This window comes from Suricata suricatta, chromosome 9 (genome assembly GCF_006229205.1).
Source record: "Suricata suricatta isolate VVHF042 chromosome 9, meerkat_22Aug2017_6uvM2_HiC, whole genome shotgun sequence".
Classification (NCBI taxonomy): domain Eukaryota; kingdom Metazoa; phylum Chordata; class Mammalia; order Carnivora; family Herpestidae; genus Suricata; species Suricata suricatta.
In genome coordinates, this window is record NC_043708.1 from 127,802,202 (window position 1) to 127,817,920 (window position 15,719).

General features: G+C 41.8%; 1 protein-coding gene across 7 annotated transcripts in view; it reads right to left on the bottom strand.

Annotated features, from left to right (window-relative positions):
* Positions 1 to 15,719, bottom strand: part of MCTP2 (multiple C2 and transmembrane domain containing 2) — a 244,352-nt gene that overhangs the window by 120,944 nt on the left and 107,689 nt on the right. For 5 of the 7 annotated variants that reach the window (XM_029952127.1, XM_029952125.1, XM_029952126.1 and 2 more), the window contains 3 exons: positions 13,938 to 14,102; positions 11,636 to 11,766; positions 394 to 580 (listed from right to left, as the gene is read on the bottom strand). In XM_029952127.1, the coding sequence (XP_029807987.1) occupies positions 394 to 580; positions 11,636 to 11,766; positions 13,938 to 14,102 (483 nt within the window). Of the gene's footprint in view, positions 1 to 393; positions 581 to 11,635; positions 11,767 to 13,937; positions 14,103 to 15,437; positions 15,515 to 15,719 lie in introns of those variants that run through there. The other 2 variants (XM_029952130.1, XM_029952131.1) reach the window with 2 other exon arrangements.

Here is a 15,719-nt window from a genome sequence, read left to right on the forward strand (position 1 = left end):
AGAGGCTCTGGAAAGTGGCTGTAACACTGCCAACTTTATGGCTGGTTAAAAAAACAAAAAGGCTGTTTCTGTGGACTTCTATTAAAATCCATTTCACATATGCAGACACGCTAAACACGTTTGCCTCCTTGTGGATTTCAATGTGCGCCGAAGTTTCTGAAAGCTAAAAGTCCAAAGTACCAGTTTTGGCTTTTAAAACAGCAAACCCTAATCGACGTTCACCTTCTCACTAAGGCATTAACCTCCAGATCTGATGTCTTGTTTTATGAGACATGCCTTTAAACTTTGGACAAAGATCCCTTTTCATGCAGTTTTTTTTTTTTTAATTCATAACTTTGTTTCAACTCAAAAGCGGAGGTGGTGGGGAGCAGCGTAGCAAGGCAAGGCACTCACATATCGCCGGGCGATCTGCTTTCTTTCGCTGGGGTCTGCCAAGGGGCACACGCACAGATCAGAGACAGAGACTCCAGTACAGGGAGTGAGCGTGATCAACATCAGGAGGGCCCCCAGACAGCTCTCCAAGGGCAGCTCCAAGCAGTTGGCTTGCTTGAGCGGCAGTGCCGCGATATCCACTTTACACCTGGAAAAGTTGTAGGAACCAGAGAAAGAAAAGGGATTAACTCCTCGCCGCTCCTGGACCTCCAAGAGGCATAAAAATACCTGATTTTTACTGCATCATCCCCCAAAACCTCACTCCCTCTCGGCATGGGTTTCTTGAGCAGTGCAGGTCACAGGGGCTGCCCTTGGCTCATAATTCTCACTCCCAGACGAACACACTCCATGATTAAGGAAAGGACGAGGTAACAAAACCAAAGAGAAGGCGGCACTGGAGGGGTGGCAAGTGAAAAGAGAAGAGGCTGCTTTCTGCCACACGAGGTCTGCAGGAAGACAATGAGCCCAAGAAGTAGGGAGAAAAAAAGTTCCAAGTTCAAGCATGATGAGTGAGGGCTCTAGACAGCTTCTCTGTATCATGTCTTTCGCCAACAAAGAAAATAAATGGTCACGGTTGGAAAAAGGGAGAAAAGAGCAGAGAAATGCAAGTGGCGGAGGGTTCGCTGGAGAAACTATTTTCTTCCAGATTCATGCCAACTGGTGAGTTTTTATTTAAAGCAACGTGTTAAGGTGTTTTCCTAATAGGCACGGGTCCACAGGGTTTCCCCAGGTGGACTGCTCTTGGACAAATGGAGCATGAAATGCTGTTGATTGATCTCATTTCAGCAGCGCTGCCAGGAAAAGGCTTCACCCATCTGCTATAAATTGCATGTTTTCCGTCTCTTAACAGCCAATGTTCTGGCGATGTTGAAAACCTCAAACACATTTATATACAGAAACAAACACCAAAAAGGAGGGCTGAGGTGCTAAGCCATTTATTTGCTTTCACACTGGAAACTCTGGGTTTGGCTGGGCCGCACCTGCTTCGTTTACGCACAGGTGGATAAAAAAGGTAGGGTTGGGTGGAGGGAGGAGGGTAGGCACTGATAGTTCCCACTTGCAATGTGTGCGTGTGTGCCGGTATGTGTAAATTCTCATTTTCCCTCTGTAATTATTGAGTGAGATGAACATTCAAGACTTGATCGAGAAATGTCTGCCTCTCCGAATGTAGGACAAGGGGTTCAATTCTTACCCTAAATCTTAAATGGACTTTGCCATGTTTGCAGATGAATAAAAACAGGTAAACCTGCCCAACACATAAAGCAAGGACAGTTTTGAGCCAAGAATAGATAATGAGTTCCAGTTTAATGCATCGGAAACCTTGCAATCCCTTCCCAATTAAAAAGAAAAATATCGATAACGTTAAAATTCTATATCGAGTTTTACTACAGAATTAAACATATATGTTAATACTGATATATACCTATAAAATTAAATAGGTGTGGGTAATTTATTTCCTGACTCCCAAAAGTGATTCCAGTTTCGAGAAGGGGTGGCAAGTAGAGCTTCTGCATGTAATAAATCCATCAAGTTCATCTACCAGAGACACGTTGTAGAAAAACGCCTTTTTAAACAATCCTCTCTGCTTTGAATCAAAACTTTTTTCTTTTTTTTAATTAAAAAATATTTTTTAATGTTTCATTTATTTTTGAGAGACACAGAGACAGAAGGCGAGCTGGGGAGGAGCAGAGAGAGAGGGAGACACAGAATCTGAAGCAGGCTCCAGGCTCTGAGCTGTCAGCACAGAGCCTGATGTGGGTCTTGAACTCGTGAACCACGAGGTCATGACCTGAGCTGAAGTCGAATGCTCAACCCACTGAGACACCCAGGTGCCCCCCAATTTTTTTTTTCTGTAGCAATAAAGAACCTTTAAAAGTTTGCTACCACGAAAATGGGGGTTACTAAATATTTTTATTTCTTAAGTATCTAAGTGGAACAGTAATTTGGCTTGGAAAAAAAGAGATGTCAAGTGCTTTAACGAAGCCTTTTCTACAAAACTACCCACAAATTCTTAAGCCACGTAGCAGTTGTACATCTGCTTAGGAGTACTTTGCAAAGCATTATTTTATGTGGGTTTTTTTTTTTTGGTTTTTTGTTTTATTTTTTTTTTGCACTTTCACTGAACAAAGCTCTTTCTTGGGGAGAGAGAAATGATCTCAATTTAGAAGAATTTTTTTCTGGTGGTTACTTTCATTAGTCCAAATTAGCAGTAACCTATTTATGTCACATTCATCTTAATATCGTTACTGATGACAAGTTATTTTTATCCTTTGAGTTCTACCCTTAGTGGTGGCTTTATTTTTTTGATCAACTAGAAGTTACTTGAAGACAAGAGGCAAATTAGGGGTCCAAAATGATGCATCATGAGTCAACAATAAAATTTTTCTTAGCTAATTCCAACTGAACCTTACATTAATTCTGGAATGTCATCTACAAAGGCTGTGAGCGATGTTAGCCTGTTTACAATAACTTTGCAAACTTCTCACACTGCCAGTTTCATGCACAACTCATCGGAATAGAGCGGTTTATTATTTTAAACAAATGTTGAATCACGTCGCAGACAAAATGCAAAGTAAACACAGGGTTCATTCTGAGAAATTCCACATCTCCACGAACTTTTTAGTCATTTCTGTGCCCTGAATAACTCCTGCACCTACCCCATTTCGAAAGATTCTTTGGATGGTGAAGAAACTGCACATGCATGAAAACATGCATAAAACAGCCACACCTATTTTATATAAAAGAGCCCTACAGTCAATAGATTAGGGATTCCTACACACACTTAATGGATTCTACATGCTCAGTTCGCTTTACTTCCATAGCGACTTGAAAGAACAAATTAAATTGGTAGACCACCATTGTGTCAATCATAATTAAACACTAACCCTTTTGCACATGGGTTACGACCCAGCCTCTTAGGGTCCCTGCCCCATTATGCCAATTGATACCTTAAGAATTTAAAATTAATTTACGCCTACCCTCTCTCTAAGGTGAACAACTAGCTCCCCTCTAAAGATGACTTTTTTTTTTTTTAAAGTAGACTCCACACCCAACATGGGGCTTGACATCAAACCCTGAGATCGAGGGTCATGTGCTCTACACTGAGCTAGCCAGGCTGCCCCCTCTAAAGAGGGCTTTCTATAAACTTTCTGCAGTTGAATTGCCTTCTTCTTCTCTTCTACCCACCTGGCTTCCACGTTTATTTCCACATTCTGGAAGAAAGGAGGAAAGCTGGGGCTAAGAAGAAATGAATTCCATACAAGAACCTCTCTTCTGTTTTACTCTATTCCAACCCTAGTCCACACTGTCTCAGCAGATCCTCATGTCTGAAGGAGAATCAGAAGCTCTGGAGATTAGCCAGAGGCTGGAAGAATTATTTACATTAACCCCAAGCAAAGAAGGAGTTACTGTACTATCAGCAAAAGTAGGAGAGGAATAAAAATTATAAAGAGGATTTGTCTCATGCAAACTGGTATAGTCACTATGGAAAACAGTGTGGATCTTCCTCAAAAAGTTACAAATAGAACTATCTTATGATCCAGCAATCAGATTACTGTATTTTCCCCCAAAGAATACAATAAAACTAATGCAAACAGATGCATACACCCCTATGTTTACAGTAGTATTATCTACAATAGCCAAATTATGGAAGCAGCTCAAACGTCCATCCACTGATGAATAAAGGTGATGTGAATTATATAATGTGTGTGTGTGCATGCATGTGCGTGTGTGTAAGCCATAAAAAGGAATGAAACCTTGCCATTTGTAATGACATGGATGATCTAGAGAGTAGAATGCTAAGTGAAAGAAGTCAGAGAAAGACAAATACCATGAGATTTCACTCATATGTGGAATTTAAGAAACACAAAATAAACTACCAAAGGGAAAGTAGGAGAGACAAATCAATAAACACCCCTAATAACACAGAATAAACTGATGGATACCAGAGGGGAGGTGGAGGGGGGATGGGAATTAAGGAGGGCTCTTGTCCTGGTGAGTACCGGGAGATGTGCGGAAGGGCTGAGTTACTGTATTGTACACCCTAAACTACAGTGACACTGTATGTTAACTAACTGGAATTAAAATAAAAACTTCAAAAAAATAAACAATAAAAAGAATCTGTCTTTCAGAATTTCAGATATTATCACAATACTCTTTGAACCCCCTGAAGAAAGGGAAGTATTGTGTGAGCAAAACATCTTTCTCTTTTTTATTTTTTTATATATTTTTTATGTTTTATTTATTTTTGAGAGAGAGAGTGAGCAGAGGAGGGTCAGAGAGAGAGGGAGACACAGAATCTGAAGCAGGCTCCATGCTCTGAGCTAGCTGTCAGCACTGAGACTGACGCGGGGCTCGAACCCAGGAACTGCGAGATCATGACCTGAGCTGAAGCCGGATGCTCAACCGACTGAGCCACCTAGGCACCCCCAAAATACTTTTTTCTTGTAGAGCTGTGTGAACTTTTTTTTAAGGTTCAAGTAAAAATAAAATACTCTGAAATCTAACCTCCTTAAGATAGAAAAACATCTGAAATACGTTCATCGAATACATTTTTAACATAAAAATCTTGAAAGGAGATTTTAGGTTGTGTCTTCCATTTTTCTAAAGGGTATCCAATGCTGCCCTGAGAAAAGATTACAAGGTTTACGTGGTCTCTTAATTCTCTCTGGATGCTCTGGAAGCTTTCCAGTTCCTAAGTCGTTCTTTATCTGTTTAGTTAACCTGTTACTTGCAGGGTGCACCAGAAGCCTCCAGGAATGCTAGGAAATCAATTCCACCCAGCTTCCTGGGCAAATTAAAACACCATCCAGCCTTCCCTTCTTTCTCATTCTTATAAACATTGTGGACTCACTGTCTAATTCCAGAATTTTACAAGGAGTGTTATGTATTTGTTTCCCTTCCATTTTGTAGCCTCTAAATTCTTCCCAAACTACACAAATGGTAACATTTTAGTAGCATTTATGAAAGCTTAGCTTACTAATTTACATGCAAATTTTCTTTGAAAAACAAACCCAGTTTTCAGAGAGACAGTCTAAACAGCTCTCATAGAATGAATTGCTCAAATATCACACGAACTAATAAGCAACACATAATAGGCACCTAAACTATTTTTTTCATAAAGGGCCAAAAAGTAAATATTTGAAGTTGATGGGCCATGTGGTCTCTGCTGAAACTACTCAACTCCCCTTGAAGCGTGAAAGCAATAATAGACAATGTAAACAAATGAACAAGGCTGGTAGCTAATAAAACTTTATTCAAAAACAGGTAAGACATCTGGGTTTGGCCCATGGGCCCTAGTATGTGGACCACTGATGTAGAGAAATGTTGATAATTTGGCCCATGGTGAATTACACTAATGTTAGGATTTAAAATGTTTTACAAAGTTGGCTGCTGACAATACAGACACACTGACAAAGCCATCAGAGAAACCGACCTAAAAATAGTTTGTAAAGCATAACGTTTAACTCACCATCACCCAAGAAACTGTGGCCAAAGTATCCAATGATGTACTTGTTAATAAAAACTAAAAAGCAATAAAGCTTATAAAATTGCTCTTCTATCTGTTGGGAATGGTGTGGAAAACACACGCTCAGAGCATCTATGTGACTAATGAGCACTGGCAAATTTCAGTCCCTGTGGCATCATGTGTGACTTCACACACAAGAGAAGTGACAGTGTTTGGACAGTCATTCAAAAGGTGTCACACACCAGCCCTCAGGTCACCAGGAGATTCTCATTCCAAAATCAGATCTTAACATGTTTGGTCAAGAAGATCCCTATTGCTGTAACCTTTACATTATGGAAACAAAAGAGCAGAGCCCCTCCTACCCACCCCCCTCAGTGCATTTGTGTCCAGAGAGGAGCCGCTATTGTTCCTTTGGAATCAGGTGGCTTTCTGACTTCACTCCTGCTCTGCTCTCTGGTCTCATCTCAGGACACCACCCACGCTTATTCCTTCTAAGTTTCTCAGAATACCTTCTCTCTACTCTCTTGACCTTTGCCCATGTCCTTCTATCTTCCTGGAAAGTTCTTCCTCCCATCTCCTGGTCCAGCTAACCCATCCATGTTTAGAGGCTCCAGCTTAGACTCTGTTCTTCCAGGAAGCTGTTCCCTTCCATCCCCAAGCCACTGCCTGCTTACGTGTGGCCACCCCAGAACTTTACAGTGTCTGAGGACAGCATCCATCACTGGATCATTTTCCACCGGATCCTCGGCACTTTGCAGGCCACCTGTGCATGACATGCTCCATTTTTATTGAACAGAGCAAACAAACAAACAAATGAAGGCCAGTGGCACAACGTAGCTCAAAGTAGAAAAATCCAAATGACAAAAACAGTCTTTTTTTGTTGTCATTGGAACAAAATACCATGCACTGTTTAATTCCTCCTCTCCATGAGAAAGGAACAGAAATAAATATATTTACTAAGTGCTTCTCAGATTGAAAAGTCCATGTTTCCCCTCACCTGAAGGAAACGAAGACTCAATCACTGTTTTTTTTTCTCCCTCCGACAGGCATATGTAGTAAGGCTATCCTTAGCCCACAGGCGTAGAATGTGCTGATTTAGCATTGTTTCTGACCTCCTGTTCTTGTCTTTCTCCATTAATTCCACAGCATTTTAATGTTTTAATTCAACACATAATTTTGCCGTATCAGTCAGCTGGACCTGTTCAAGTTTCACTTGCCATGATAGCTTTTAACCTCTTACTCATTACCATAATTCCGTGTTTTATATTACAGACTGGTCAGCTTTTAACTTAAATGCAAGGGGCAGAAAAGAGTGCCGGAGTTTTAAAAGCTGTAAATCTCAGAGGCTAAGGAAGGGGGTGAACAGGAAGAAAACGGTGAATGTGTCAAGCCGGGCTGTAAAAGCAGATCAACGACACACAGTGCAATTCATCCAGAGAAAAATCCCAGCCCCGGTTCTCCACGGCTTCAGCATCACTAATAAACCACTAGAATGTCAGCGCCACTTTTCAGGGCACCCTGCGGGGTTGGGGGGTGACTCTGAGGCAGCCCAGTCCAAATGGACTTGAACATTCTCATTCTTAACTTTTCAAAACAAAATGAAGCCTAGAATATTCTATGATGAGTTAATCTCTAAAATCACCTTGAAACATAAAATATGCTTTAAGGAAACAAAGCGATTATTTTGAAGGGGCCCGGGGTTTACAATGGGATCATCTATATGTATAGTCTTGCCATTTGGGTTAAAAGTTGGAGCGGGTTCAACCTGGCCTTATTTCTTACTCTCCTGAAAAGTTCACTGTCTCTGGACCATTGACGGACTTTAAAATCAGAGACTGTTATTTTGTCTTGTTTGATTTGTGGGTGGGTTTTTTGCTTTTTGTGGTTTTTTTTTTTTTGCATTTTTTCCCATTTTGTTTTGTTTTGTTTGTGCTCGTGAATTCAAAGAGTGGAGTTAGTAGGTACCATAGTCTGGAGGGCATTGGATCCATTCAAGCACCTTTACCTCACCAGCCTTGAACCCCCGTTGGGCTAACTTGGAGCTCAGTGGAAGACTGAAGAGGAAGCCTCATCTAAGGGGATTTCAGAAAGTTCCGTGTTGGGGCGCCTGGGTGGCTCAGTCGGTTAAGCATCCGGCTTCGGCTCAGGTCATGATCTCACAGTTCGTGGGTTCGAGCCCCGCGTCGGGCTCTGTGCCGACAGCTAGCTCAGAGCCTGGAGCCTGCTTCGGATTCTGTGTCTCCCTGTCTCTCTCTCACCGTCCCCTGTTCACACTGTCTCTCTCTGGCTCTCAAAAAAGATAAATAAATAAAAAATGTAAAAAAAAGAAAGAAAGAACATTCCATGTGACTGAGGGGAGGCTGAAGAGGCTAGCCATCAGGCAGGCCTGTATCTGAACCACCACCATGCTAGCAACCCACCAATGCCAATGCCACTGCTCAATCCTTTGGTCAATAGATGTCCTTTACACCATGTCCTTGAAGATATTCCCTGCAAACTTCTACAAAATGTTTCAAAAGTTGCCTACACTGTTCTTGACATATGTGTGTGTGTGTGTGTGTATTTACATACTGGCTTTTACTATCCATATTTCTCTTTCTTAAATTGCATAATTTTTGTTGCAAATATTGTCAGGATCTATAGTTGCCATACAGAAAAATCTCAAAATTAATCTCAAAAAGAATTTTCTCAGAGAGGCCACGGAGGGCTTTCAGGTACTAGCAGCAAGGCGTGATCCAAACACAAAAATATGAGACAGGTCTTAAGAGACATTCATGACTCATTCACACTGTAAAAGAGTTTCCGCATGCAAAAAAATATTTCAACCCCCAACCCCGGGAGATGAACTAATTGAGCCTTCAAATGACACCAAGAAGGAAATGAAATGAGAAGGAAATAAGTGTGAAATTTAAAGTCAGGAGGACCAGTGCCTAACAGGTCCGTGATGTGCCCATGCTGATCCTGCCTCCTCTTTAACTCTGAGGAGCAGGAGTTATTTTAGGGAAGGTCTGTCACCCCACCTGGAAGTTGGCTTCAGGGTAATGCTGTGTAGTCAGCTCCCGAGAGATACTTTTGCTATCGTTTGTACCTCAGGAGAGGGCAAAGGGAAAGGATACCCCCCCAAAAATCCTCTAAAATCTGTGAAGAGGAAGGATGCCATGAGCCCCAAGACAAGTACATGGCTAAGTCACAAACAGGAAATCACTAAAATAAACGAATACTCGAATGACAAAACATGGAATGAAAGGGACCTTTTGAGTTCTTTTTTGTGGCCCCAAAGAAACTGAACACTCATTTGGAAAAGCACATCCTACTGTATGAAGGAACCACACGGCAGCACAGTGTGAAATGAGAGGGCATAACTCCTTGCACCTCCTAAAATAACACGGTCGCCATTCATTCCTGGAAGCCCAAATTCCCACTGCTCAGGTAGGACTTTGGGAGCCAGAGTTCTCTGCATCTATGCACTGACATAACTAATCCTTGCTCCTTGGGCTAGCACAAAGTTTCTGATGCTCTGACCATGAGTGTTGGGAGGGCTCTGGTAATATCACAGCTGTGACAAGTGTCAGAAGAAGCAGGAAATGTCAGAAGTGCCTCAGTTACCCTGTATAGGTGCAGGAGAGAGAGATAAGACCAGGCTAGAGTCATCCAATGGGCAATATCTGGAAAATGAGCAGGGGGAGGCCTCTACCCCACAGGAGCTGGAGGGTGACAGGAGCTAGTCTGCTATCTGAAAGCACCAACCTGAACCATGAGGCTGTCAATAAAGCAATGGCTGCTGGCTGTGGGATCCGCACAGTGTTGGGGACAAGAGGGCCACATGAAGCACTGCAACCAGGGCTGTGCCACATGTTGAGGTCTCAACTGGTGACATGCTGTCTCCTTAGGGCGTGTCTGGAAATGTGTGATGGAATGTGTATGTGCCGTGTGTATCTTCCACACAGTGACTGGGGAAAGAGAGGGGTGTCTGGAATCAGGTGGCCGAGAGCTGGATTTCCTAACCTCCCACTACATGCCAGTCCTGTGGGACATGGCCCCTCCACTAAAGAACACCAGAGGAGTGTTCCATGGGTACCAAATGCCCCACCCATCTGTCCCAGGAGAGCTGCTAAAGAGGGATGGGGTGACGACAGAAAGAAGATCAAAAACTCTGTGTGTCCGACACTACACTCAGTATTCAGTGTACAAGGTACTGGGTTGGCTGGGTCTTGTCCCATTTCTACCTCTAAGTTCCTTACTGACAGAAGAACATTCACCTTCCTGGGCCTCTGCCTTTCTTCGTCAGTGATACAAAGGGGTTATATTAGAGAACTCATCTTTAATGTTTAGATTTCAGTGAGAAGACTTTCCCTCCATTAGAACCCCAAGAAGACAAGGCAACGGTTGAGCTGCTCTGGCTTCATGCTAGAGTTTTTAGCAGATTCTCCATTCTCCAAGGGTTAAGGCCAAGGCACCTCTCTGAACCCAAGGTTCCAGGGTCCTCGGTTTGGAAAAGATGACAAACAGCTGTTGAGAGCCCTTTAAATGCTTATATTCCAGATTTAAGGTGTGTGTACAAATTGTATGTATATGGGATGAACAAAAGGCAGCGATCTGGTGGAAAGAAATTGGTCTTGGAAAGCATGGAACCTTAGCCCTGGCTCTACTCCCGCTCTGAAGTCCAAGACCAAGTCATTTGCAAACCTCTTGCATTCTGTTCCGTCATCTACAAAAGGAGAATAATGCTGCCAACTTGGAGCACTATTTGAAAGATCAGAGATGATGTATACCTGATTTCCACCCTGATTTCCATCGCACTTCCCATGGGCCAGCCACAGTCTCATTTAATGGCATTACTACAATCCTGTAAGAAAGCTGTAATATTCCTAGCATCGTTCGTTGTGTAAGGGTGAGTCCCTCACTTGAGTTGGGAGGGGGCAAAGTAAAAAACAAATGGAAGAAAATAGACCTCGCCTCAACAGATTTCATTATAGTTTGCCACACAGCTCATCAAGGCCATTGAAAACTTTCCCATCAAGACACCTATGCTCATATCCTTACTAAATTACACGGTAGTTTACTAAGTAGGGAAACCAGAAGTATAGGGTATGCTGGAAATTTACACAGTTGATTATTGAACAGTGTAGGGGTCACATGTGCTAACAACCGTGCACAGTCAAAAATCTGTGTCTAACTGCTCACACCCCCCGAGACTCAACTACTAAATAGCCCCTGTTGACCAGAAGCCTTACCGACAGAGTAAACAACACATATTTTGTATGTTATCTGTGTTATATACCGTATACCCACTATACAGTTAGCTAGAGAAAAAGGAAAGTGCTTTTTAAAACATCCTAAGGAAGAGAAAATACATGTATTGCACTATATTTACTGAGAAAACAATGCATATAAATGTACCCACAAAGTTCAACCCGTGTTGTTCAAGGGCTCCGTGCATAAACATTTCACAGACAGTCTGTGATGTCATAGTATCTTTTTTTTAAGAGAATTTCCAACACATACGATTTTCTTCTGTTTTCATCAATATTAAATGACATTTACCAATTTAAAAAAAAAAACAACTCAAAACAACTTCCCCAGGTTAGGGTCCAGCTTACGCATGGCTCCTGGGGTGGGGACATGTGAGGTTTTTACTCTAAGCCCACACAGATATAGACATTGTCCCTGCGCAGCTCCACACAGAGGCGAGCTGCCCACGCATCTCCCACGAGTTAGAAAGCAGAGCAGACTCACGTGCCCAGACGCTCCTCGTGCTTTCTGCTGTCCTTTCCCCACACTTCAATGTCCAAAATGCCCATCCTGTCAGAGAAGTAGTGAAAGTCAAACTGTTCCCGCCACTGCGGATTTGCACTCTTACACAGTGTCTAGAAAACATGCGGTTATGATATTTACTTTCTCAAAATGCCATTCATCGCTAAAGCAGCTACACACATTCATGTCATTGCTAAACTCCAGAGGTTCGGGGCGATGGGCCTCCCCCTCAGAAACATAACTTTGCCGTTTAAGAACGTAAGGGACTTGGGGTTTTGGGAATTGGCAAAACATCGCTACCCTCTTAGCTCACCCCCAGATTCAGTAATTTCTCCAGCAAGTTAAAAAGAATAACCCCACAAGAAATTACCCCACCGGGAGCCATAAATTATATAGCTATTATGTACATCTAAAACATATCTCAATAGACATTTATAGTTGCTCCTTCTTACAAAAGATACTATGGACTTGTTAAGTGGATGCAAGTAACTTTTGTATTAGCGCATCCACTTGGTGCTGGCTTAAGAAGTATATAAATTAGCAGTTGGAGGCGTTAATTAACATCTGCCCGACGCATTATGTGAGAAACCCATAACCTGCATATTTCAATCCGAGTTTCCGGAATTCAGTCACTAGTGTGAAAGACTAAGGAAGGCTCACTGCTGCCACACCGCAAAACGGACCGGCGTGGTGTAAAAATTCCCCAAGTTTCTGTGTTCTCCGATCCGTGTGTTTGATCAATTAGCAGCATTTTTGCTTTTGTTTCATTTACACAGAGGGTTTATTTGTGAATAAAAATGAGCAAGAATGCCGGGCACGGACTGTCAGGCTTAAAAGACACCGTGTCAACTATGAAATCCTTGAAATCCTCGTGCCAAACTACTACCGCAAAGGGAAACAGGGATGACTCGGATGTCGGCTGTAGCCTAACATCACATAGCATCATTTCAGCTGTTTTTCACATTGAACTTAATATATCAGGTCACAGAATTTAGAAACCACGGAAAAAAAATATTCGCCCACACAAATTAAACGTGATACTCCCCAAGGGGCAATGTAGTGAATCCTGGACTAATTCTGCACTTCACCTTAGCCCAGAGGGCTAAGTGTGCTTAGCGATGAATAATTTTTCTTATAAATCCTTAGCCTGGCCCTGGCTGGCTAAAAGAAACTTCGTGAAGAGATGTGTTCGCTCTGGATCCGGTCACTGTGAGATACAGCCGGGAACTAGCTGGTTAAAATAAATGTCTGCATATTTCGGTTGTAACCCGCCCCTGATTTTTCATATTTCTCAGAAGCGATTCTGTGTGAGCTTTAATTCTTTACTCCTTGTGGTGTGGTAAATGACGTTTGATGTTTGATTTGCACTTAAAAGTGTGCAGCAGAGCCCACCTTTGACTCCCTAAATCATTTTCCAACTGCATATGTCTCCACTCTATGCTGGAAAACCCGAGTTGCAAATATCCTCCGGTCTGTTTTCAAAATCTTCTGTTTTGTTTGGTTTGTATTTTTTTTTCTATGTCGTATTTCTTTGGGCAAGTGACTGAACTTTCAAGTACCCTAGTTCCCCCAACCCATAAAACCTAGGAAATATTCCTGTCTGACAGTTATGTAAAACGAATTAATTACCATGGTGTGGAGACTGTGGTTTTTGAAATAAAGACCACACCAAATTACTAAGATTAAAATTTAAGTGGGATTTGTTTCAGGAGAACAAGATGAGTGATTTTTAAAGACAGCTACAAATGCCGTTACTTTTGTTCCAAAAAAATCACTTAATACTCTAAAAACAAAATCACACACACAAAAACCCACATCAAATGTCTGTCTATTTTTGGCGTTAATACCAACAAGTAAGAAAAAGCAAAAAGTAGACAGTTTTGAGAAATTTTTACTTTTCTCAAATGTTTTCATCTAAATATGTTACACTATTTTACTTATGTCAGATTTTGAAAATATTTATTTATTCCTTTCCTACAATCTATGAAACACAGCTTGTTTATTTTCAAAATGAAAATGAATCATGCATCCAAATCTATTATTTCATAAGCTTTCTCTAGTACCAGTTAACTGTATTAAAGTAAATTATGCTAAGCAACCAAATAGGTAGATCAATGGACTGCAGCTATGGAATTATTTTTGTGGTCTGGGATGCTTCTAAAAATGTTACAAGGGCTCCAAATAAAACTCTCCTCTTCTCGTGAAATCCAGAGCGAAAACATTTTTTTGCCAGTCCTTTTATCACAAAAGGGATGCTGCTTCTTCAGGAATTGATGGAACTTACCTTACTTTTATACCTCTGGTCTCCCAGTTTTAACTGGACAAACATCTCTGCCACATTGCCTCCTGATACATTCTTCCCTTCCAACAAGGTTATACTTATAATCCCGTTCCAGAGTTGGTTCTTTTTCAAGGACTCTGCGAGTCGCAGGCTGCGTATCAAAGAGGACTAAGGCAAAGAAGGAAGAGGATGTATCAACTCGCTGACAATGCTTGAGTGGGACTTTGGTGATCACAGACATTCCAGTTCTCCACATGGGGCTCAGGAAGAGCATTCCCTGTTTGCTCAAAGTGCTACTAGTCTTCACAGGTTCTGCAAACCTGCAAGCACATTTAGGTGCTCAAGCACAAGGCTTCTAACGGTACAGTGAAGGGTGACTAGGAACAACGCTGGGATTTGGCCCTGGCTGGTCCTCCCCACCCAGATGTGCTCTGTGGTAGGAATTCTTCATCTGGACCTTCAGTTATCTTAATAGAAAGAAAGGCATTCTGGGGAACAGAGAGAGAAGAGCAAGACATCGTTTTTACAGGGAGACAAAACACCTCTGGGCATTTAGAAATGATGGTTTTGAATTTATCCTTCACACTCAAATCTGTCCACACTTCCCTTTAGTCCTTGGGCTACTACTAAAAAGCCGAACACCGCTGTGAGATTCACAGCTCCAGATACAGCCTGCCAGCAGCCGGCCGGCCAGATGAGCTTTGCAGATCTGCAGGGAGAGGAAGGAGGTATAGAGTCCTTAGCACAGGGCCCGGGTTCTGGTAGAGATTTGGTAACTGTTAACTTATTTTTTTTTCCTTTTCTAAATTGTATTACTCATGCACACTCACACACACCTTAAACAGAATCCAGAGGAAAGCAAACATCCCCTATTATTAAATTATAAAGAGCACAAGCACACTATATTTATTTTTAATTTCCATTATGTAAATTTTCAAACAGACAAAGGCAGGGAGGACGGTATATAAATCTCCACGCACTCGTCCACCTGATTCCACATTTTGCCAATCTGATTTCATCTTTCTCTTCCCTCCTTTTCTCGGGCTGAAATATTTAAAAGCAAAATCCATACTTGTTTTTACAGGAGCCCCATACCATAATCACACTCAACAAAAGTAACCATAACCCCCTTAATATCATTAAAGACCCAGCACCTCGTCACATTTCCCTGAAGGTCTCCACCATGTCTTTTTTATGGTTAGTTTGTTTGAATGAGGATCCCCACACGATCCACAGGGAGTTGATCTACGTTTGCCGCTCAATAAGTGATATGGTACAAGCAGAGGCTGCTTTATTTGAAGGAGAAATAAATGGACTGAAGAATGTAAATGGCAGAAAGTACCATAGTAAAGCAATGAATTTCTAACACTATATATTCATTCCTGTCATCTACTCAATATATCTTCGAGATCATTCAGACACCAATTTGCTCGGACACCAGTTAGTCACAATTTATCACAACAAATGGTATGTCAGTACCATATTAATTATATACCAGCTTACCTCATCCAACACACGTCACTCCACCGCTCTTAATAAATGGTGTCGAGGTACCACATCAAGCATTGGATCATTTTATGACTACCTGAAGCAAAACAGGTTTCAGGAAGTCTACACTCTCAAACTCCACATCTGCGTTGCTCTTCTCTTAAAATGCACACACGTGCATGCACACATACACACACACATGCTTTGGAGGTGCCGAGACAGAGCAGGGAGGGGCCATGAGAAAATATCTCATTTTAAAAAGAAAAAAAATACCTCTCCTCTGGAGAGCACAAACGA